A 24499-nucleotide genomic window follows, 5' to 3' on the forward strand; every position below is an offset into this window, starting at 1 on the left:
TCAGGGAAATGTGATAATGACCTTGAGGTCACTTCGGCAAAGGGTACATGGGTGTAGGCTGTGCCATCTACCAGAGCTTCTCTAAGTGCCTGCAGTCCATACAGACGGGCAAAGGGCTCATTTTTATTTTCAATCTACCATGGATGCATAAGTATGCAAAAAAGAATAGAAAACGAATTACTATAAAAATTAAATTGAAAATAATAGACAAATTATAAGCTCAGCTTCTTATTACATTCAACTATCAGATTACTCCATTAAATCAATATAAATGTTTCTAAACACTTGCTCGCAATTTATGTATTTTTCTTATCACGAACTGGTAAGGGAATCCGCGAGCTGGCAGTGGCCCATGGGGCACGCTTTGGTGTAGATGCCTCAGTGCACACTGGAGCCAGATGAGGGGCAGGACCGGGAGGTGGCTGCCAGGAGCACAGCAGCTGTGTGGGCTGCTGGCTCCCTGCTCTCCCCAGGCCTGCCAATCTGTGGCTCCCCAGCCCTGCTTTTGCCCCTGCTGTTCCCTCCCATAACACCTTCTCCCTTCTCTGTGTGTCTGCTTCCCACTTTGTCTTTTGAGGCCCACCTCAAGCACACCTTCATCTAGACAGCCTTCCCTGACTCACAGCCTGGAGGACAGGGAAGGCTCTCTAGAAGAGGATGTGCTTGAGGTAAGCCTCGAAATAGTCCCAGGCACTATTTCTGCCCCTCTCTGAGTTGCTGGTGGGCATGACTCACTCTCCATGCTGAGTTGCTTGGAGGCAGGATGCAGGTTATAAGTCTCTGAGCATCCCCCCACCCCCCTACCCCTGGCTTAACTGAGGGCCTGATACCCGCAGCCAGTTCATATGTGTGCTGGATGGGCAGGTGAGTGGGTATTTGGGTAGGGGGATGGATGAAGAGAGAGAAACTTAGGTAGATGTATAGATGGAAGGACGGATGGGCAGATAGATTGACCAGTAGGAGCTGGATGGATGGATAAAGAGATGGATGGATGGATTGACAGATTAGGAATGGATAGACAGATAGATGAATGGGTGGATAGGTGGACAGTCTGACTATCAGGGGATGGATAGACAGATAGGTAAATGACCAGATGCATAGATACATGCCCAGGTAGATGAATGGATGGGTGGGCAGATAGCTGGATACTCACTTGATATATACTCTGATGTGTTTCCTCCTCTGCTCCTCCTCCTCCTTTCCCTCCTCCTCCACTCTCACAGTCTCAGAGCACAAAGACAAGTGGTTCTCGATCCAGATCAGAGGTAGTCTACTTAGGATTATTTTTTCACTTGGTATTTTCATAATTTAAAAATGTATGGGGGGCTTCCCTGGTGACGCAGTGGTTGAGAATCTGCCTGCCAATGCATGGCACACGGGTTCGAGCCCTGGTCTGGGAAGATCCCACATGCTGCGGAGCAGCTGGGCCCGTGAGCCACATTTACTGAGCCTGCGCATCTGGAGCCTGTGCTCCGCAACAAGAGAGGCTGCAATAGTGAGAGGCCCGCGCACCGCGATGAAGAGTGGCCCCCGCTTGCCGCAACTAGAGAAAGCCCTCGCACAGAAACGAAGACTCAACACAGCCATAAATAAATAAATAAATAAATAAAAATTAAATGTAATACAGGGTATATCAATTATAAAAAAAAAAAAAATGTATGGGGCTTCCCTGGTGGTGCAGTGGTTAAGAATCCGCCTGCCAATGCAGGGGATGGGGGTTTGAACCCTGGTCCAGGAGGATCCCACATGCCGCGGAGCAACTAAGCCCGTGCACCACAACTACTGAGCCTGCACTCTAGATCCCACGAGCCACAACTACTGAGCCCACGTGCCACAACTACTGAAGTCCGCGCGCCTAGAGCCTGTGCTCCACAGCAAGAGAAGCCACTGCAATGAGAAGCCTGCCCACTGCAACGAAGAGTAGCCCCTGCTCGCCGCAACTAGAGAAAGCCTGCACACAGCAATGAAGACCCAATGCAGCCAAAAATAAATAAATAAATTTATGAAAAAAAAATGTATGAACTGGGACTTCCCTGGTGGTGCAGTGGTTAAGAATCCACCTGCCAATGCAGGGGACATGTGTTCGAGCCCTGGTCCGGGAAGATCCCGCATGCCGCGGAGCAACTAAGCCCATGTGCCACAGCTACTGAGCCCACGTGCCGCAACTACTGAAGCCCGCGCACCTAGAGCCCGTGCTCCGCAACAAGAGAAGCCACCACTGTGAGAAACCTGCGCACCACAACGAAGAGTAGCCCCCTCTCACCGCAACTAGAGAAAGCCTGCGCGCAGCAAGGAAGACCCAATGTCGCCGAAAAAAAAAATGTATGAACAATATGACACTACTTGTAATATCACTATACGTAAATATAGAAGCAGAAGGTCTATAAGCATGAAGTGTACTTTTTGCAAAGAGAAGTGACTTTTTTCTTTCCTCATAGGATGAGACCCGTATTTTTTGATAGAACTGGGTGCTTCTGATATGAAAACTCATCCAGTCCAACTTCCTCTTTGATGTAGTCATATTTATCAATTTTCTCTTCATGGTTTGTTCATCCATTTTTCAGATACAGAAACTGAGACCCAGACTGGGGAAATGACTTCCCAACTTGCCGCCGGTTAGACACACAGCTAAGACTCCTCTTTCTCACTCTCATCTACCTCTCCATCCTCTATTCCCTCAACTCACTCAACGATCTCTCCCCCTGCCAATTCCTCCTCTGGGCCTGATGCACCGTCGCTCTCCCCACCTCCTAGATGCCCGATGCACCCCCAGCCAAGGCAGGCTTCTGTGAGGCTGCATGTGCACATGCAAACTGAGTCTCTCTTTTAAAAAACTTGTAAGTCTACGTCCATATAGAAAGTGTACACATCATAAGTATCCAGCTCAGTGAATACTCACAGTGAACACACCTGTTACCTGAACCCAGATAAAGAGACAAAATGTTAGCAGCCCCTTCTTGATCCCTTCTAGTCATCCCAAGGCTAAAACACAGCCTAACACCAGAGATTAGCCCGTTTTGGAGCTTTATACAAATGAAGCCTTACAGCATCCACACTTCCATGTCAGGCTGCTTTTGCTCAACAGACTGTCAGTGAAATTCATCCATATGGTTGCATCTGGTGGTAGAGTGTTCGTCTCATTGCTGTGTTAAGATTCCGTAGTGCGTCTGTGCTGTGATATATTTATCCGTTCGCCTGTTGATAAACATTTGAGTTGTTTCCAATATTGAGCTAATAAGAATAATGCTGCTCTGAATACTCTTGTACGTGTCTTTTGGTGCACATACGTGCACGTTTCTGTGGAACTGCTGGGTCATAAGGTACATGGATGTTCAGCTCTGGTAGATAGTGACAGATAGTTTTCCAAAATGATTGTGCCAAGTCACACAGCGGTGGTGGCAGTGGATGGGGTTCTGTGCACACCACATCCTCACAAACAATTGCTAGTCCTTTTAATTTGAGAACGTAGGTATTTGTAAGGCAGGCTTCCATCAGATTGCCTGGGTTTGAATCCCATTCTCTTTTTTTAAATTTTTATTTTATTTATTTATGTTTTTTGGCCGTACCACGTGGCATGTGAGATCTTAGTTCCCTGACCAAGGATCGAACCCGAGTTCCCCTGCAGTGGAAGTGCGGCGTCTTAACCACTAAACCATCAGGGAAGTCCCTCCCATTCTCTTTTTACCTTGTGACCTTCAGCAAAGCCTGTTTCCTTGTCTACAAAATGGGTTGAAAGTCATGGGGCTGTTAGGAAGATTACCTAGACTGAGTAAGTTAGACTCCATAAACATTAACTATTTATAGTTAATTCTCACAACAACCCTCTGAATCACTTCCCTTCCTCAGTTTCCCCTTCCGTAAAGTGGCAATAAAAATACGAACACACCCGCACACACACACGGGGAGGATTATCAGTGAAATATAAGTGAAATAATATATTAAATGCCTAGTTTTTTTTACTGAGATATAATATACTTATTATCAAATTTACCCCTTTTCACTGGCTTTTAGTATTTCACAAAGTTGTGCAAACATCACCACTATGTAATTCTAGAACATTTTCATCACCCCAAAAAGAAACCCCATACCCCTTGTAATCATTACTCATTTTCCCACACCCAGCTAGTCTCAACCCCTGTCAGCTGCTAATCTACTTTCCATCTCTATGGATATTAAGAGTACCAAATCTTTGCTTTTCTTTATGTTTTAACTTTCGCAAAAGTGAAATACCTAGCACTGGGACAGGCACATAATGTGCACTTAATAAATGTTATCTATGTGTGTGTATGTGGATGGATGGATGGATAGATGGATAGATAGATAGACAGACAGATAGACAGATGGATAGGTAGAGCACACTTAGTAGATATAATATAAACTCATTCATTCAACAAATACCCATTTGCACTTGAGAGGAGGATGGTCCATTGAGAGAAGTAAGATGTGATTCTTGCTTTCAGGGAATTTGCCATCTAGTGGGAAGAGAGGTAAGTGCATGTGAACGCAGGGCAGAATGAAATTACAGTTGTATCTGAACAAGATGCCAGAGGAGGAAGTGGCATCTAGGGTCCATCTAGGATGGGTAAGCTTTCCTGATGTCGAAGGGCAGTCTGGGGGAGCAATCCTGAGAACTAAGGCTGGGAGACAGGGAGGGTTTGGTGTCAGGCAGGACCTCTGGGACGGCCACGTCTTCACACCCCAGTCAAGACCCCATCCTACATCTCCACAGCTGTGAAAAAGACTTGTCTGTAGCGAGAGGTTATAAACACTGGGTGATACAGGCCAAATGGGAAAGGAGCGAAGGGGTGACCTGGGCTAGCGCACGCAAGTCTGCACTGTCATCTGGGCAAGGACACTCTGAACTGGCTATGCCCTCGGTCCGTGGAGAGTGGCAGCCTCATAGGTGTAGGAACCAGGACTTCCAAGTCAGATCTGGCTCTGCCTTTTCTCAGCTGGGGACCTTGAGCAACTGCTTCCCCTCTCTGAGCCTGACTCTTCAACTGTAATATGAAACTAACAACACTTACTTCAGTAGCATACAGAGATGATGGTTCAAAAGTGTTGGACACAGTGCCTGGAATGAGGAATACATACTCCCTTAAATGGCCATACAGATAGGTTGGGGGATGCTAGACAAAGTGAATGAAGCACACATTCAAGGCCTCAGGAAGGTTGAGGCATTTAGAACACTTATTTATTTATTTATTTATTTATTTATTTATTTATTTATTTATTTATTTATTTATTGGCTGCGTTGGATCTTCGTTGCTGTGCACAGGCTTTCTCTAGTTGCGGCGAGCGGGAGCTACTCTTCATTGCAGTGCGCAGGCTTCTCATTGCAGTGGCTTCTTTTGTTGTGGAGCACGGGCTCTAGGCGCGCGGGCTTCACTAGTTGTGGCGCGTGGGCTCAGTAGTTGTGGCTCGTGGGCTCTAGAGTGCAGGCTCAGTAGTTGTGACACACGGGCTTAGTTGCTCCGCCGCATGTGGGATCTTCCCGGAGCAGGGATTGAACCCATGTCCCCTGCATTGGCAGGCGGATTCTTAACCACTGCACCACCAGGGAAGTCCCAGAACACTTTTTAAAATTTAGTAATTGATATACGTATTTTTAAAATTGAAGATGTCATCATGGGAGAAATTAGAATTTGTGGACTTCCTTTTTTTATTCAGATAAGTGAGTTTATTTTTTTTCAAAATTCATTTGGGTAACTGTTTTGTATTTTTTGTGTCATTTCTTTTTAATTGAAGTATAGTTGATTTACAGTGTTGTGTTAGTTTGTTAGGTGTACAGCTAAGTGATTCCATTTTTTATATATATATTCTTTATATATATATTTTTTTCATATATATATAATATATATTCTTTTCGGATCCTTTTCTATTATAGGTCATTACAAGATACTGAATATAGTTCCCCGTGCTATACGATAGGTCCTTGTTTATCTTGGACTTCCTTTTACTTATTGTAGTGTTGTTTTGTTTTGAATTATGTGCAGAGGGATTGTCTTTTCAGTGCTTAGGCCTCCAAAGGTATTATCAGGCCCTCAGGAGGGCAGAAATGGGGTGCAGATGCCTGTGGAGGGTTAAGGCAAGGGGTGAGGGAGATAATCCACCCTACTGAGAACCAGCTCAAGGGAAAGTCTTCTGAACCGCAGAACACAACTCTGAGATTTCCTCCTGGGCACACGAGGCCTGAGGAGCATGGGAGGGTGAGCTGGAATGCTGATAGCAGGGACTTAGAACCAAGGGTGGTTCAAGTTGCAGGACCCTAAGAAATCACTGAATTCAACTTCCCCATTTTTTTTTTAAATTTATTTATTTATGGCTGTGTTGGGTCTTTGTTTCTGTGCGAGGGCTTTCTCTAGTTGCGGCAAGCGGGGTCCACTCTTAATCGCGGTGCGCGGGCCTCTCACTATCGCGGCCTCTCTTGTTGCGGAGCACGGGCTCCAAACGCGCAGGCTCAGTAATTGTGGCTCACGGGCCCAGTTGCTCTGCGGCATGTGGGATCTTCCCAGACCAGGGCTCGAACCCGTGTCCCCTGCATTGGCAGGCAGATTCTCAACCACTGCGCCACCAGGGAAGCCCCAAATTCCCCATTTTACAGAGAGACAGATCCCCAGTAAGACAGAGACTTGCCCAGGGTCATTCATGGAATTAGTGGCAGAGCAGGATCAATTCAGGTGTCTGCTTAAGCCAGGGCCCCTGAAGCTAGGAGGCGCCAAGGGAGAGGAGGCCCTGCTTCCTACTCCTACCTCCACAGTGCGTTCCCCAAGTCCCTGGGTGCCCAGCATGGGGGCTCAGATACTCTAGGACACAGTTCTGCCTCAGGGCCTGGAGGCCAGGGGAGAAGTCAGACGGGCACATAAGGGAAATCCACTGTGACAAGGATCCCAAAAGGGCCACTTAGGGAGGGCCCTCTCCCTAAGGAAAGACGGGAGGGGAGATAGGGACCTCCTCCTCTTCCAAACTCTAGACCCGCGGGAGCTCCAGGCCAGCGTTCTCACACCTGGAACATTGATTATGCTAATTTAAGCCAGCCCCGTCCACTCCCGCACGCCACGAGGCTCCGCCCCCTCGAGCGACCTATCGGGGTTGGAGGGCGGGGCTATGCTAATGAGCCGGCCTGGCCCCAAGGGCTGCGCGGGCAGCTGCACCTAGCCCCAGGCGAGGCGGCGGCGGCTATGGCCACGGCCGGAGCGCTGGCGGGTCTGGTCGCGGGCTTGCAGGGCCCGCGGGTCGTCCCCAGCCCGGATTCGGACTCAGACACAGACTCGGAGGACCCAAGTACCCGGCGCAGCGCAGGCGGGCTACTCCGCTCGCAGGTCATCCACAGCGGTCACTTCATGGTGTCATCGCCGCACAGCGACTCGCTGACCCGGCGGCGCGACCAGGAGGGGCCCCTGGGGCTCGCCGACTTCGGGCCGCGCAGCATCGACCCCACACTCACCCGCCTCTTCGAGTGCATGAGCCTGGCCTACAGGTGAGGGGGCTTCGGGGCCGACGGCCTCGGCCCTCCATGGCGGGATCGCGCGCTGGGGCCCCGGACACCCCACCCGGCCCCCAGCCTTGGTCCCGGCTGCTCTCAGAGACTCCAGCCACATCCTGGATACCCTCCTCTCCCCAGCCCGGAGCGTCCTCTGACCCTGGCCCAGCCCACTGGCCCCGACATGCTTGCGCGCCTCCTGGTTCCCATTCCTCACCACCAAGACCCCTTCCCTAAGGCTGGGATCTCCTGCTCTCCACCTCGACCTCTGTAGGCCCACCGCGGGCCTCTCTCCCCCGTCCCGACCCCTCTGCCCCCAAAGAATGCCCTCAGGGCATCCCTTGCGCTCCCAGGACCCTAGGCCATCCTAACATCCCCACCCTCCACTCCGGGGGCCACTCCACCGGACAACCTGCAGCCTTCCGCTCCCAACGCGGCAGCCCCCGCCCAGGCCCGCTCTATTCTTGCAGCCTCGCGATACACCTCGCGCCCATGGTTGTCCCAATTCATAGCCAACGTCGACTGAAACCCGGTCTCTCGTCCACCCTGCACCCCTCAATTGCCGGGACACCTGTTCTTGACCTGCTAGGTCGAGGGTGGCGGGAGGAGGGTGCCCCGGCCGGCCCAGAGGGGCGCAGCTCTTAGTTCCCCAGCCGTGGTCCGGCAGGGGGTGTTGCAGGCCGCGCGGGGCTGGTCCCCGGGAGGCCCGGCCTCGCCCACCCGGGCCGCCACGCGAGGCTGAGCGCCTCATGTTGCCTGGGACCCCTGCTTGGCGCGTCGCAGAGCACGCCGGCCGCGCCCGGCCCCAGCTCCACGCCTGTGTCCCAGGGGAGGGCGCGAACCGGGGTCCTGGCTCAGTGCCCCGGAGAGTAAAGTTCCCCGGAGCGGAGGGACCAGGATAAATTATCAACCGAGAACCGTAGGGGAGAAAGGGGGATCGGCCAGCCTTGATCTTTTCTCTGTGTAAATATTCCTCTTCCTCTGCGGCGCCTCCTCCTCTTCTGAGAACCGCTGGCCACAGACCTGCACTTGCTCTGACTGGGATCGAGAGCTGGGGTGGGGATTGCTGGGGAGTGTTGCCCACCCCCCACTGTGGCGCCCAGCCTCGACTCCATTGGCTGGATGCTTTGTAACCTTGGCCCACAGGCTCTGGCCCCGGGCCCAGGTCGTGTTGCAATCTGATCATCCAGAGCACCAGACCTGTGTGGAAAGTTCAAATTCCCGTCCCTTTCCTCCCTCCCCTCCTCGGACATCAGGGGACCTCCTGGGACAGGGCATCTAAGGTCATGGTACACCAGATTCGGGCACCCCTGCTCCCCAGGCTCCCCCAGGGTCCCCCTTTTCCCATCCAGTCCCAACTTAAGCTTTCTGCTTTACATTACACACTGCTCTGCCTGGACTAGCTCACGCCCCTATCCCAGACCACAGTGACCAAAAGGGGAGGAGGTTCAGGGGAAATGGCAAGGCAGGGGGCAGAGCACACTCCAAGAACCGCCCACACTAGGAGGCTGACTGGAAGCTGATGTGACCCCATTCAGGGGCAGCTGGGGTAGAGAGGGCTGGGCTTTCTCACTAAACACCCAGAATATTCAACCTCTGTGGCCCGCCCCAGTGGGGTCCTAAGTGCCAGGGATGGTAGTGGCTCGGTATCAGAGGAGTCTCTGAGTTCCCCCATAGAGGAAAAAACTGAGGCTCAGACTGGGACAGTGTTTTAGCCCTTAAAGACCCCTAATTGTGGGGGTTCCTTGGAGGGGAGAGGATTGTGGAAGCCAGGGTATCCCAAGAGAGTAAGGAGATGGGCAGGGACAGCAAGGCAAGGAGTCCAGAGGTGCCAGGAAGAACTGGCCAGCTTGACCCAGAGGACAGCCTGCAGATGTCTGGCCAGCTTTCACCCTCAGCAGGGCTGCATGGGCAGAGAGACGACTGCTCCACTGGGAGGGGGCCCGTGTCCCATGGTTCTGCGGGTGGAACCCTCAGGGAGGCAGGTTCTGGAAGTTCTAAGAAAACACTTGTTCATGGTCAGAGCTGGCTAGCTATGGAAAGAATGGCCTCAGGAGTGAGGGGGAGCAAGCAGGACTCTAAGGAAATTTCCAGGGAAATTTCCACAAGGTAGATGTGTGTGTGTGGGCGGGGGAGGGGGGGTGTTCTGAGTTTTCCCCATTCCATCCCCAAGATTCCCAGAATTTCTGTTGGTCAATAAGAATCCCTTGAACCCTGGTCACAGGCTTTTGGCTCCAGGCTGGGCCCCTCTCCTCCCCTCCCAGCCAACAGGCCCAGCACAGACCAAATTCTTTCCTCCTGGGCGTGGATGTCACTGTCTCACCTCCCCCAGCCCTGCCTGGCCACAAACGCTGTAGCCTCAGCAGGGAAATGGAGGAGGGAGGGCAGGCAGGCTGGGGGTAGGGTGCTGGGTGATCAGAGTGGGCTGGGAGGTTGCTGGGATACAGGCTGGGGCAACAAACTCAGGAGTCCCCCCAGGTGCCACAGAAGAAGCTGGCCCAGGAGGTATCAGAGTGCCCCTACTCCATGTCTCCCTACTAGACAGATGGTGTTTATCTGACTTAGGAGGGAAAGGGGCCAGCCAGCGGGCCTGGGTGCTTGGGCCATGTACTCTATTTGGGTAATGAGGCCTGTTGTGCCTGGGGGTAGCAGTCCCCCCCAACCCCAAAGCAAACACAGGAGCTTGGAGAGCAGAGAGTAGAGGAGACCCAGTGACCCATGCACTCAAGGGGCTGCAGGAGCCAGACTGCCACCCACCTGCCCCTCACCCCCAGGAACTGGGAGAGGGCCCCGGAGAGAGCAGGCCTGGCATTCTGAAAGACTAAGCCTTGGGGCCTCAGCCTTCCATGTGAGCAAGGGTTGGAGAAGCTGGGCCAGAGGGGACTCACGCATAACCCCAGCTTGTGAACCATGAGGAGCGAGGGGGGAGGGAAGAGGGAGGGACCAGCAGGGGTCTAAGACCCTGAACATCTTGGCCTCCTAGGTCAGCTCCCCGGGGGTGGCAGACTTGGCCTGTGCCCAACAGGACCCTGAGAGTCAAGCCCCTCACCTGGTAGAGCCCTTCCGTCTCATGGATTTGATTGACTACTAGGGTTAGAGTCAGGGTCAGGGTTAGGGTCAAGGTGCCCCCTGCCCATCACTCCACCATCCTAGCTGCCTTCCTTTGGGCGGGCCCTGGTGGCTATTGTCTTGCGCACACCCCTGGGAAGGGGCGCACCTTCCAGGTCAGTCCAGATTGCCATCCTGGGATTCTGGGCTGGGCAGACACCAGAAGGGCAGTGAAAAGGCAGTGGCTGGCTGCTTGGAGGCTGCCTCTGGTGAAGAGGCTCTGTCTCTACTCAGACAAACCTTACCCATCCCCTAGGCCTAAGGGGGCCAGTGAGACTGATGGAGAAAAAGCCACATGTCCTGAGTGAGTCTCCATCATGTCATGTGACCTTGGGCATGTCCCCTTCGTTTCTTGACCCTCAGTTTCCTTAAGTAAGAAACAGGCGAAAACCCTCCTTAGCCAGCCTATGAGATAGACGCCTGTGAGGCCAATGGGCATTGTCTTTCTGACACCTGAGCTGATAAACAGATTTCAGCAGGTCTCACCAAAGAACACAGAGGCCCCAAGTGGGGACCTGGGAGAGTATTTTGAAGGTCTGCCTCTCAGGGTAGGCATTTCAGGCAGATTAGAGTGAGGGGCAGGATTTGGGAGGGGTGTCCCTCAAGTTGCCCACCATAGATGAGTGCCTCGTGCACGGGAAGAAAGTGGAGCCAGCCCCCTCCAACCATCCCCTTTCTCCACGCCCCCCCTGACCCAGCCCTCTCCCTCTGACAGTGGCAAGCTGGTTTCTCCCAAGTGGAAGAATTTCAAAGGCCTCAAGCTGCTGTGCCGGGACAAGATCCGCCTCAACAACGCCATCTGGAGGGCCTGGTATATCCAGTGTGAGTGGGCACCACAGGCCCCAGCAGGAGGGCTGACGAAGGGGCTGCCCCGGAAACCCTCAGGGCCAGCAGCCACAGAGAGCTTTGGGGGAGGCCAGGTCCCCAGCATCAGGACCCCTCAACAGCTTCTAAACCCAGAGGGTCTTGGGGGATGTGTCCCAAAGGGCGCTCTCCACTGTGAAGTTGGACACAGCAGGGGTCACCCTTCGGAAGTCCTAAAGTGAGCTGAGATTTGGGGAACAGTTCAAGGCCCATTCTGCATCCCATTAGTGTAGTCAGGTGCCTCAAGTGCCAGGGTAGAAAGAGGCGTTCAATACTATCCGGACCAATCGCACCACTTTGCAAAGGGGAAACTCAGATCCTGGTGGGTCTCCACCAGCCTTCCATTGACGTCCTTAGGTTCCCCACCATGGAGATTGGGGGGGAGGGGGCCCAGAGAGGCCATGTGGAAGGGACTCTGGTCTTGGAGTCACCCAGAGCTGGTTTCCCACCCTGTCTCTGCCCCTTGCTGGCTGTGTGACTGCGGGCAAGTTGTCTAACCTCTCTGAACCCATTTTTTCATCTATAAAATGAGGCCAAGAGTCCTAACTTTGATGGCTGGCATGGGGATAATGGGTATGAACAGGGCTGGCACAAAGTTGGTGCTTAATAAATGATGGTTGAATCTGATGTACCCTTGAGGAGGTCACAGTCATTCATTTGGGGATACAAAACCCACCTATGCCCCATGGCAGGGTAGCAGAGGCTGAGAGACCTGTGCTGTACCTTGTCCTGTGCTGGACCTTGTCCAGCTCAGTAAGGTCCTCCTGTAGGATCAAAGGCTGCACTGAGTTGGGAACACACAGCGTAGGAGGGACCACACGTGGTATTCTCTGTAGTGGCCCCACTGGATTCCATTCAAGCAGAGAAAAGAAGTGGTTTCTTTTGTTTTGTTTGTTTTTGGTTTCTATTCATCTATGTGCCCGGCACTTTCCTAAATCATCTTATTTAAGGCTTCCTAGCAACCCTGGGAGATAGGTTTTATTATCCCCATTTTATGGACGAGCAAGTGAGACCCAGAAGGCGAGTGACTTACTCAGGATCACTGAGCATAAAAGGAGCAGAGCTATGACTGGCTGTGAGTTCAGGGCTCTCCAACTCAGCCCAGCGCTTCTTCCACTGCTCCCAGCTGGCTGGCTTCCAGCCCTCGCCTGAGAATGTTAAGGACGGGCCCTGCCTAAACCAGGAAGCTGATAGGCCGGGGGGAGAAGGTGTCTCTAACTCTCCCACCCCGAGTTTTCACCCTCTACCCTTTCCCCTCAAAGCTGGATGGGGTGCAGACCCTTCTCTCTGCAGAAGAAATTTCTGATGCCACCCAGGGGTCCTCACCCAGCTTGTGGCACAAGTTGATGGAAGGACCCCAAGTTCTAAGTCAGAGGGGGGTTGAGTCAAGTTCTAGCACACCCTAGCTGTGTGACCTTGGGAAAGTCCCTAGCCTCCCCCAGTTGGTGCTTGCTCATCTGTAAAGTGGGAACCATAATAGATCCTATTGCTGAGGTTTGCTGTGAGTTTTCAGCGAGGTAGATGGTCCGTATCTCAGCACAGGGCCTGAAACACACAAGGGCTCCCTGAAGGTGAGCTGCTGGGATTTATTACTATTATTGTGATAATAGCAACAGCAGGCCTCTAACAAATGTCAGGACTCCTCCTCCCTGAACACGGAAGGTTTGAAGGGGGGCTTCAGGAAAGGGGGAGGAGTGGGATTGCTGGAGGGCTGCCTGGCTCCTCCCCCTCACACCCCCACCCTTTCGGCAGGCTCCTGGCCTCCAAGAGCCCTTCCTTTTCCACACCCCCAAGTCATCTTGATTTCCTCTGCTATCCCAGAGCACCTCTCATGAGCTGACTCTCCACCTTGCTTTAGCTCATGTGATGTGTGTGCTTTCCTTGTCTCTCCCACTAAGCTGGGCGATTCATCCCCGATTCATTCATGGATCCCCTGTCCCAGCATCTGTCCCAGCATAGGTGCAAGGGCCTAGGAGGCTGCATGAATGGATGAACTTATCATTGTTAAATAAAGCATGTCCCAGCCCTAGGAAGCCACGTGATCCCTGCCCTTCTGTCCAGAGCACAGGGTTGCCAAGTGGGGGAGGGCAGAGCCTGACCAGGCCTGCTCAGCGCTGACTCTCTGGGGGCCCTGGGTAAGCCCAGTCTTTCCTGGTGCTCATATCCTCAACTAGGAAGCCAGGAACAGATACTCCGAGATCCTCCTTGCTCTAACCCCCAGGAGTCCACGCAGCCAAGGGCCCATCCCTTTGTTTTCTGTCCAAGCTATGTTCACAACCAGGATAACCCCTACCCCCAATCCCATAGGAATAGTCTTGGAGAACGTCCTTTAGGACAGAACTTTGTAAGTGATGCTGAAGGTCCCAATAAATTTCATGTTCAGGTGGTCCCCCCTCCTCTGTGTCAATTGTCCCAGAGGAACTTTGCTGTGGGCTGAGGCAGGATGGGCCCCACAGACACCCCTAAATTCCTCTTTGTCAGGACTGCCAGGAAAAGTCACTGCGTGGGGAGCCCCAGGGTCTTGAAGGACTGCTGTGTGCCAAGCTCTGTGCCAGATGTAAGGATTTGGGGCTAAAGGGCACAGCTTCTGCCTTCACTCCCAATGGAGAGGACAGCATGTAGAGAAATGGCCAAGGCAGAGTGGAAAGTGAGGCACATGGGACCATGGGGTTTCAGAAAAGGGAAAGCTTCCTAGAACAGGGGCAACCCTAGGCTATCCTGATGGGAGGGCAGATGTGATGAAGCAGAGGGAAGGGAAGGGGATTCCACGTAGAATAAAACCAGAGGGCTGTTGAGCAGGGGGTGGGGGGTTAGGGTCTGGCTTCAAGGTGGGGCATATGAAGGCGATGGAAAGGCAGGAGAAGCAGTGGGGCCAGTCCCGGAGGGCTTGGAAGCCAAGCTAAGGGGTGTGGGCGTTATCCTGGAGGTTCAGGGAGCCATGGAGGGGTTTAGGCCTGTACTGCCCTTTAGGAAGAATGACTTGGCCGCAGCAAGAAGATGGGCTGGAGGGCGTGAGGCTGGAGTCAGGGAGGTCTAGGCGAGAAATGACACCAGACCGGGGGGAACAGTGAGAATATGGAGGGGAGGGGACGGTGGAAGAAATGCCACACACCCTTGGGATTGAGAGGGTTAGTCCATGGATTAGATGGGGACACTGGGAGACGGTGGGGAGCTGGGAGACTGGGAGGCATTGTTGGCAGTCCAGAGGAGGCTTGGGCTTGGGAGGGAAGTTTCCAAACATCTGAGAGTGATGTTTTGAGACATCCTAGTAGAGGTTCCCCAGGCAGCTGGAAGATGGGTCTGAAACTGGAAAGGAGCAGGATGAGAGAGGTTAGGGGGAGTGGGCCTGGCAGAAGGGCCAGTGAAAAGTGGTCAGGGAGGTAGGAGAACAGAGGGGAGGTTCCCGGGGCTTAGGGAGGAGGAGGGTGCCCTGCAGCCAAGGTCTCGGAGGACGGGACTGGGGAGGGCCAGAGCCTTGAGCTCAGGAGCTGGGCCAGCGGGGTGGGTGTGCGGGCAGATGCTGAGGTACCAGAGGTGACAATGCAGCTGGGAGGGCAGAGGTGGATGTGGTGAGTGACAGGTCTGCCAGAGTCTGGGAGGAAAGCAAAGGGGTGATGGGAAGAAATTTAGCTTGTTGGGAAGCAAAGGAAGGGGAAGGTTTGAGAGGTAAATGAGAGCCTGGAATTTGTTTATAGGCCAAAAAGGAGCCTGGAGAGAGATCAGGGTTGAAGACAGGGATGGGAGTGGAGGAAGCAGAGAAAGGGCTCAGGCAGGTGGCCTGAAGTGGGCCAGCGGTGGTTCTCTGAGATGGAATTGGTCATCCTGAAGCAGGGGACCAGGGCTCTGGACCTCTAGCCCGCCAGCCTGACCAGGACCTTCTTGGGGCAATTAACTTTGTGTGGCCCAACAATCCCATTCAGCAAGCATTGCCTGCACACCTACTAGGCTCCCAAGGGGGCAGATGGGGTGTGGGAGGTTTGTTTTACAGGGTCGCATAGAAGAAGGATATCTGGGAGAGCTAGAGCAGGCAGCAAGGCTTCCTGGAGGAGGTGGCACTTAATCAGAGCATGGAAGGCCAGGCAGGATTTCATAGTGTGGCACTTGAGTCCCAGTCCCCTTGGAGTGGGAGATGAGGGAGCTGGACACCCCTGACCTGGCGCCCTTCTCTCAGATGTGGAGCGGAGGAAAAGCCCCGTGTGTGGCTTCGTGACCCCCCTGCAGGGGCCTGAGGCTGATGAGCACCGGAAACCGGAGGTAGCTGAGACCACGGGACCAACCACCTGCCGCCTCACCAAGCCAGGCCCCTCCTGCCCATCACTCCTCATGCTGAGCGGGAGGGGCTGGCCCAGAGGGAGACTGGGTGAGGGGTGGGGTCAGTGCCACCCCTCGCACTGAGTCCCCTATCCGGCCCTCCTCAGGCCGTCGTCTTGGAGGGGAATTATTGGAAGCGGCGCATCGAGGTGGTGATGCGCGAGTACCATAAGTGGCGCATCTACTACAAGAAGCGGGTCAGTGGGGGGCCCTTTCCCCTGCGACTTCTGGCCACGGCCTCTCTTGCAAGAGCCCCGGAGGGCTTCCCCCCAACCCAACCCCGACCCTGTCCTCCATTAAGACCCAGGCCGACAGCGCCACCCAGTGGCCACAGGGCCTCCTCGCAACCTCCTTACCTCCCAGGGCCAAAGAGCTTCCGAGAGGAAGTGAGGGATCCGGTTGATCTGGGGGAGCTAGTGAGTACGGGAGGCCTTGGCGGGGAGCGATGGAGGAGCAGAAAGGGATCCAGTGTCCACCTTTGTGTGTTCCTGCAGCTCCGTAAGTCCAGCAGGGAAGGGGATCTCCTGGCCCCAAAGCAGGTGGGTGCTCCCTGGACCCAGAGAATGGACGCTTCCCTCTGGGTGGGCGAGGCAGTGGCGGTGGGGTGAGGGTGGGACGTGAGTGGAGTGGGTGTGGCCGCTGTCCTCTGGTTGATTAATTGAGCTTTTCTCCTCTTGGGAAGGGAAGCACTGGAGCGCAGTGGTGGGAAGACCCCAAGCCTTCTGGTTCACTAAGCAAGTGGTGGGGAAGCATGGGGGAACAGAGGGCTCTAAGAACTGGGGACCCAGGTAGGGAAAAGTGTAGGGGCAGGAAGGGACCCTCATCTCTTCAGCAGGCCATCCCAGCCTCTCTCCTGGGAGGAGTTGTTGGAGGCCAGTGGGGTAACCCTAGCCTTTCAGGCAGCAAACTGAAAGGCCCTCTGCAGAGAGGCCCTCTGGATGGCTGACCACTTCATCCCCCAGGCAGGGGGCAGTGCGAGACCCCCTGTGCCTCCAGACTGGGAAGGAGTCGGGCAGTGGAGCCCGCCCGGGGCTGCTGACAGCTCTGTCTCCTCAGGTGGAAGGGGGGTGGCAGCCACCGGAGCGATGGTGCGAGCAGCTTTTCACCAGCGTGGTGCCCGTCCTGCTGGCGGGCCCAGAGGAGGAGACCGGCGGGCGGCAGCTTCTGGATCTCGATTGCTTTCTGTCCGACATCTCCGACACACTCTTCACCATGACTCAGCCCGGCCCTACACCCCTGCAGCTGCCCCCCGAGGACGGTGAGGGGCTGCGCCAGGAAAGGGAGGCCTGAGGGGATCCAGGCAGCCAAGGGAGGATGGCCAGGCATGGGTGCCCCGACTCCGCCCTGCCCGATGCTGCTCACACCACCACTGCCCCCTCCAGCCTATGTCGGCAACGCTGACATGATCCAGCCGGACCTGACGCCTCTGCAGCCCAGCCTGGATGACTTCATGGAGATCTCAGGTGGGGCAGGCCCCTCCCCCTGGGTGAGTGGATGGTCAGGGTCAGTGGGAGGAAAGCCCCAGTACGCTTGAGACCTCAGGCCAGTCCCAGGCCCCTCTGGGAGGGCGGATGATCTGGGTGATTTCTGAGGGATCTTCCTGGTCTCCCTTTGTCTGGCCTAGGGATGCAGGTGGTGTGGCCTCAGGTGAGAGCAAGCCAGACAGGGTACCTAGCAGGGGATAGGGGACCAGGAGCATTGAAGCTGCAGGCTCTGGGGAGTTCCCAGGAGAGCAGTAGATGCTGGGACTCTCTCAGGGGAGAGAGGGACTTTGATGGCTCTCCTTTGTTTGGGTCTATTTATTAGTATTTATATAATTCATTAAAAAAAACTATTTATTAAAGAACATTTCAAGCATGCACACAGGTAGGGAGAGAGAGTAGTTCACTGACCCTCATGGAATCCTCACCAGTGTCAACATTTATCAACTCCTGGCCATTCTTATTTCACCTAGACCTCTCCCAGTTCTCCCCTCCTATGTTATTTTTAAGAAAATCCCAGGAATCATATCTTATAAAGCATTCTTTAAAGTAATCCTTTGCCCTGGCTCCCTCTCCTGAACCCCAGGGCCACCAGTCGCTGGTTTCTCGTGTCCCGCCAGAGATATCATGTCTATATAGCACATGCAGACAAATGTCTCTTTTTTGTCTCTGTAGCAGCCTGTTTCCCACATTGGTTTCTTCACTTAGCTGTAGACCTTGGAGACTGCTCCTGATAGGCACACACTTAGGGGACTCCGGAGTCGTGCTGGGGGTCAGACATGGAGGCTCAGCCTGTCTCAGCCGAGGCCTCGGGCGCAGAAAGGGGGTTCCTGGGATAAAGGCTTGGATTGGGTGACCCCTCCACTCCTTCCTGACTGGCAGGGTCCTGGGCCTGTCAGTTAAGAGGTGGAGGCCTATGGGGCGGGGACGAGGGAATGAGGAACCACCCCCATCCCTGCCTGGGTGGGGGCTGGGGGCTGCGGGGACAGCAGCGTTGATGGCAGTGCCCTGGGAGCAGACCAGCCTGGGAGGGCAGCAGCCCCGTCTGGGCACACAGACCCCTGCCGCAGGTAGGAGCCCAGCCGCTCCCCCCAAAACCCGGGCTCTGGGCAAAACCTGACCGACCGGGGCTGGGAAGCGACTTCTTTCAGCACAGGGTGGCTGCCAGAGTGGGGGCCAGAGAGGGCAACCTACGGTAGGGGGTGCGGGTCACACAGGGGAGGGGGCTAGTGTGGCCCCCTTAAGCGCCCCGTGAACTGGGAGGGCAGGGAGCACCAGGGCTGTCAGGGCTGCCGCTTGGTCCCCAAGAGCTCCTCACTTGAGAGGAAACCTAGTGGGGGGGCCATAGCTCTCCGGAGGGAGGGGGCTTGGTGGAGGGGGCTCAGGGAGCAGGGAGAGGCTGGGTGAGGGCCACTCAGGGAAGCATGGGGTGGGAGAGGGGCTCAGCCAGGGGATGGCAGGTCAGTGGGGGGGATAGGTTGGGAGGGCTCCGCGGGTGGCTGGGACTAGGAAGTGTCTTCTGCCAACGTGAGGTGGGGACACGCCGTGGTAAGGGGACGTGGTGACTCAGGCTGGGCTGGGCTTGCTGCTCTGCGGCCCTGAGCATCCTGGGGCTACCTGATGAAGCCCATGGTCCCTGGGGGCCGGGGGTGGAGGATGGGCAGCCGCTCACCCTCTACCACCCAGTCCTTCTGTTGAAGGGAGGCAGGAGGACAGCAAGAAGATCCCTTCTGACCTTGTGGCCGAGAAAGACACACAGACACACACAGAGGTGGGCACAGGGCAGACATGTACACACTGAGCACCTCACACCAGGGCAGGTGCACACGGACTCAGACAGAGCTCCAGACAGCGGGACCGACACACAGGGAGGCAGACAGACTGGTGCTAGTGAGACTGACACATGCAGAGCCGGCCACCCAGCAACACACGGGCCCCCAGTCACATGAGATGCACAAATAAGACCCAGTCAGGCTCGAGGTTTGATGCAGGCTTATCCCACTCCTGAGTTTCCTTCAAGGGGGCTCCCGGGGGGAAAGGCCTGACCACCTGTCTTGGCCAGGGGGCTGGGGTCCATCCAAGGCCAGTGGGGTCGCGTCTGACCAGACCAGGAGGCCTTGGGAGCTGGTGCAGACAGGAGGCTGCTCAGGGTCAGAGAAAGGTGCCCGGAAGGGAGCGGGCGGGCGGGCGGCGCCCAGGCCCGGGATGTGGTTAGGCCGCAGGCAGCTGCTTCCCAAAACCAGAATAGCCTGGGGCTTACACAACCCGCACCTCAAACAATCTGGCTGCCCCACTCCCCGCCAGCTCTTCCAGGCCTTCCAGCACCCCCTCACTCCTGCCCCCGCTCTCAGCCCACCCTCTGACCCCTGCTCTGAGACCCCCCTTAGCCCCTTCACCCACACTCCTGAGCTCTGTCCTTGTAGCCCTATCCATTGACCTCCCAACAAACCCAAATTGTCCCAGACCCACTGACCTTCTGACCCCTCTCACCCCTAACTCACTCCGTGAACTCCTGACACCACGATGCCCTTCCCCATCCTAGACCTCCTCCCCTTGGACCCCACCCTTTCCCTCTCTGGTAGTCTCTAGTACCACCCCACCCCGCCATGTCCCCACCAGAGCTGGTAACAGGAGCAGACAAGGCCTGGGATTCCCAGGCCGGGGGTGGGGAAGGGGGGCCTCAGGAGCCAGTTTTGGGGCTCGGTGGGAGGGCTGCTTCCTGGGGTGTCCCACTGACATCCCCACACATCCCCCTGCTGTCTCCCACTCAGGCCCGTCCCACCAGAGCCTCTGCTGTGGCTTCCCCTAAGTGAGACAGAAACTCTCCCAGTTTCACAATCTTCTGTGGAAGGCCCCCCCTCCCTCGCTGGCCCCCACCCCACTGCCAGCCCAGCCTGGGGACAGGGCCAGCCCGCTGCTTCCAGCCGCGGCCTTAGCCCTGACAGCTGCCACCTGTGTGTCTGAATTACAGATTTCTTCACCAACTACCGCCCCCCACAGACGCCTACAACTTCAAGCTTCCTGGAGCCCCCCAGCTTCGGCCCCATGGCTGACCCTGTCCTCAGCAGTGGGATCCTGGGCTCGGAGGTGCCCTCTGCCTGCTCGGGCATGACCCACCTCTCGGGACATAACCGCCTGCAGGTGAGCTCACCCTGCCCAGCTCACCTGCCCACACCCCGGAGGTATTCAGGGTACTTCCTGAGTATGCTCAGTCCATCGAGAGAGACTGGAGGGGGAGAAAGACCCCATCTGTGCCCTCCAGGAGGGCACCGTTCAGCTGGGGAGGAAAGACCCTCGTGAAGCAGAACTGACAAGATGGTTGAGGGGGGAGCCTGAGGACAGAGGAGCGTGGAGCTGGGCTGCTTGTGGAAGACTTCCTGGAAGAGGCGGGAGTTCTGGGCCTTAGTGAATGACTTGGGTTTGGGCAGAAGAAGAGACCAGTAGAGGGGAGGAGAAGCAGGAACGGAAGCATGGAGGCCGAAGCTGAGCATGTGCATTTAGGAAGCAGTGACTCTATCATTTTGGTTCAGGAACTCCCAGGCCCACTTCAGATGTTGTCCCCATGATGCTAGGATAGTTAGTTACCTTTTCCCTCCGTTATCAGACTTCTCAGGCACTAGCGTAGTTCATTGTTTAAGAGGTCTCTCTCCTTGACTAGACTGTGAGCTCCTTGCTGGAAGGGCTATGCTTTACTCACCACTGCATCTTCTCATACTTAGCACAGTTCAAGCACATTAACAGCACTGGGTAAATGGTTGCCCGATGATTGAGCAAGTGAGTGAACGGATGAGTGTGTGGATGGATGGGTGTGTTGGAGAATAGATCGCTGGGTTGTAGATGAGGGTAGATGCTTACATGGTTGGTATATATATAGGTAGGTGAGTGGTTGGTTGGATGGATGGGCTGGTGGATGAATTTGTAAATGAGTAAGTAGTTTGGTGGATCAGTAAATGGGCTGGTGGATGGATGTGTGGCTGGTGAATATACAGATGGTGGATAGATGGACGGACTATGGATGGGTTGGTGGGTGAGTGAAGGAAGTATAGGTGGTTGGATGGATTGGTGAATGGGTTAATACCTGGTAGGCTGGTAGAAATATAGGTAGATGAGCTAGCTCATAGATGAGAGAATACATAGGTAGGTGAATGGATGGAGGATGGATGGATGGATATGGATGGATGGATGGATGGATGGATGGGTTGGTAGGTTATTTGGTGAATGAATGGGCAGGCAGGAAGATTGACGCTCTTTCTCATGCCTAATTTGTGCATAAATGGGTTCCCCTCTTTCCCCTCATTAGATTATAATTTTCCTGGGGTGTGTGTCTGAGGCCAGGGACCATTTCTCCCAACTCTCCCAGTGCCCAGTCCAGAGCTCAGCCAGGGCAAGAGGCTGCCTGGGAGGCCTCAAAAAGGCTAGCTCTCTCCCCTGCTCTCTGTCCCCCAACCAGGCTCGGAGCAGCTGCCCTGGCCCTCTGGACTCCAGTGCCTTCCTGAGCTCTGATTTCCTCCTTCCTGAAGACCCCAAGCCCAAGCTCCCACCCACTCCCGCACGCCCACCCCTCCTCCAATACCCCAGCCCTGCCAAGGGGCTCGGCCTGGAGCCCTGTGCCCCACCCCCTTTCCCTCCCATGGCTCCGCTGCCTGCTATGCTGCAGGAAGAGCCTCTCTTCTCTCCCAGATTCTCTTTCCCTCCTGTCCCTCCTGCCCCGGGAGTGTCCCCACCGTCTGCTCCCACGGCCTTCGCACCCACCCCCCCGCTGGGTCCAGGCCCTGCCCCCGCCCCCTTCCCCATAGACCTTCTACCCTCGGGGTATTCGGAGCCCCCGTTCGGGCCTCACTTCACCGTGCCCCAAGGCACGCGGCCCAGAGGCAAGCCCCCTACCCAGTCCCCCAGGGGGCGGAGGCCCAGCCCCCCCACCTTGGCCCCTGCCACTGCCGGGGGCAACAATCCCTGCCTCGCACAGCTGCTCACAGCAGGTGAGCTGGGAAGGGGACATGGAGACCAGATGCGGGAGCGGGGAGCCTGTGGGATTAGAGGGTGAAGGCTAAGGGGCAGGCTCAGCCGGAGGGCAGGGTGGCAAGGAATGAGGGACCTGGGCCCTGATCCCAAAAGCGGTGTGGGCTGGGAGGAGCGGAGGGACGGGGTCTTGGGAGATGATGGGATGGGGGCCCCAGCAGCCCTCACAGTTCTGTCTGTGCACAGCCAAGCCTGAGCAAGCCCTGGAACCAGCGCTTGTGTCCAGCGCCCTCCTCCGGTCCCCAGGGTCCCCGGTAAGATGGCGGGCACTGGGAGGTGGTGGTGAACCCCGGGGCTTCACCCCGACTCTCTGCCCTTCTCCACCCCAGCAGGAGATAGTCCCCGAGTTCCCCTGCACCTTCTTTCCCCCGACCCCGGCCCCTACACCGCCCCGACCACCTCCGGGTCCAGCCACATTGGCCCCTCCCAGGCCCCTGATTGTCCCCAAAGCGGAGCGGCTCTCGCCCCCAGCACCCAGCGGTAAAAAGGGGTTGCAGGGATTGGGGAACTCTGCGGGAGGGAGGGAGGGGAAGGAAGAAGGGGGGACTACATCTGGGTCCAGGATGAGAGGGACAGGGCAATGGGACCCTCTCCCCTGTGTTGGTCTGTCTGTGGGTCTGTGTCTCTGACACAGGTGGTGAGCGGCGGCTGTCCGGGGAGCTCAACTCCCTGCCGGGCCCGGGGACTCTGAGTGTGTGCATCTCTTCCCCTCAACGCATCCTAAGCCGGGGCCATCCGGACAACAAGGTGGCACCATTTCTCACCCTAAGGTCTGTTTGCTCCCCCCAGGCCCTCCCACGCCCCCTCCTAGGCTCACCCCACTTTCTGCCCCCTCAGACCGAAACCCGGCGCATCACACACATCTCTGCGGAGCAGAAGCGGCGCTTCAACATCAAGCTGGGGTTTGACACTCTGCACGGGTTGGTGAGCACGCTCAGCACCCAGCCCAACCTCAAGGTGAGCCTCCAGCCCAGGCTGGCACCCCCGAGCCGCAGGGCCCCACTGTGGAACACCCCAGGGCCCTCCACACACCCGGTTGCCTCCTCCCATCCCAGTGCCTCAGTGGGGCCCAGGGTGGGGGACCCCCAGTCCCTGAGCCCAGCCCTACGGTGCTGCCGTAGATGAGCAAAGCCACCACGCTGCAGAAGACGGCCGAGTACATCGCCATGCTGCAGCAGGAGCGAGCCGCCAAGCAGGAGGAAGCCCAGCAGCTCCGGGACCAGATCGAGGAGCTCAATGCCGCCATCAAGTGGGTGGGGGGGGGACCTGCAGGCGCTGGGCCAGGGGGCCTGCGGCCTGACTCCCCGCCCTGACCTGCCCCGTGCCCCCAGCCTGTGCCAGCAGCAGCTGCCTGCTACGGGAGTGCCCATCACACACCAGCGGTTCGACCAAATGCGAGACATGTTCGATGACTATGTCCGGACCCGCACGCTGCATAACTGGAAGTTCTGGGTAGTATCCTCACATGGCCAGTGGCGGAGTGAGCGCTGCAGCCGGACCAGGCTGGGCCCGATGCAGGCTCCGCTCCCCGGGCCAGGCAGGGTCTCAGAGCTGCTCCCAGAGGAAAGGGCTCCGATTCTACCCCCTCCTTCAAGGCCCCTGGCATCTTGGCCAGCAGCATTACCCAGTGGTGGGCTGGGAGCAGAGGGAAACTGAGGGGGAGCCCCCTGGGTGAGGGGACCACAGCCCTGCCCTCAGAAAGTCCCAGGGGCAGTTTGGGAGAACCTGTACTTGGAGTAACATGACCGGGGTTGGCCCGTGGGAAGACATAGAATCTCTCACTCCCTTACCTGGTCAAGCCCTTGACTGAGCCAGGGCAGGAAGCCCAGGGATGGGGGATAGTCCAGCCCAGAAGGAAGGTCCTGGAGGAGCTGGGGAAAGGGCCTGAGAGCCAGAGAGCTGGGAGGGCCTTAGTGTATGGGAGGGCGGCTACAGTAGGAGTCCTCAGGGTTCAAGGCTGGACAGTGGCCAACTGTCAGGGCTACATGTGAAATGGGTGGGGGTACCAGCTGGATGACAGAACTGCTCCTTGACCCGGGTCCAGTTCAGCATCCTCATCCGGCCTCTGTTCGAGTCCTTCAATGGGATGGTGTCTACGGCAAGCCTGCAGAGCCTCCGCCAGACCTCACTGGCCTGGCTGGACCAGTACTGCTCCCTGCCTGCTCTCCGACCAAGTACGTGAGCCACCTGCCTGCTCAGCAGAGTGTCCAAGCCTCAGGGCAGGGGGTTCCAC

General features: G+C 56.2%; 1 protein-coding gene across 5 annotated transcripts in view; it reads left to right on the plus strand.

The window, feature by feature from the left end:
• Nucleotides 1-24499, plus strand: part of MLXIPL (MLX interacting protein like) — a 54799-nt gene that overhangs the window by 29355 nt on the left and 945 nt on the right. The window contains exons 1-16 of one of the 5 annotated variants that reach the window (XM_068566194.1): nt 7180-7480; nt 11307-11413; nt 15627-15709; nt 15874-15963; nt 16261-16305; nt 16823-17024; nt 17149-17229; nt 20219-20388; nt 21698-22226; nt 22453-22520; nt 22596-22746; nt 22901-23013; nt 23104-23223; nt 23388-23515; nt 23598-23721; nt 24311-24440. In XM_068566194.1, coding sequence (XP_068422295.1) covers nt 7182-7480; nt 11307-11413; nt 15627-15709; nt 15874-15963; nt 16261-16305; nt 16823-17024; nt 17149-17229; nt 20219-20388; nt 21698-22226; nt 22453-22520; nt 22596-22746; nt 22901-23013; nt 23104-23223; nt 23388-23515; nt 23598-23721; nt 24311-24440 — 2440 coding nt within the window. In that variant the 5' untranslated portion in view covers nt 7180-7181. Of the gene's footprint in view, nt 1-7179; nt 7481-11306; nt 11414-15626; nt 15710-15873; nt 15964-16260; nt 16306-16822; nt 17025-17148; nt 17230-20218; nt 20389-21697; nt 22227-22452; nt 22747-22900; nt 23014-23103; nt 23224-23387; nt 23516-23597; nt 23722-24310; nt 24449-24499 lie in introns of those variants that run through there. The other 4 variants (XM_068566195.1, XM_068566196.1, XM_068566193.1 and 1 more) reach the window with 4 other exon arrangements.

Source organism: Eschrichtius robustus, chromosome 16 (genome assembly GCF_028021215.1).
Source record: "Eschrichtius robustus isolate mEscRob2 chromosome 16, mEscRob2.pri, whole genome shotgun sequence".
NCBI classification, from domain to species: domain Eukaryota; kingdom Metazoa; phylum Chordata; class Mammalia; order Artiodactyla; family Eschrichtiidae; genus Eschrichtius; species Eschrichtius robustus.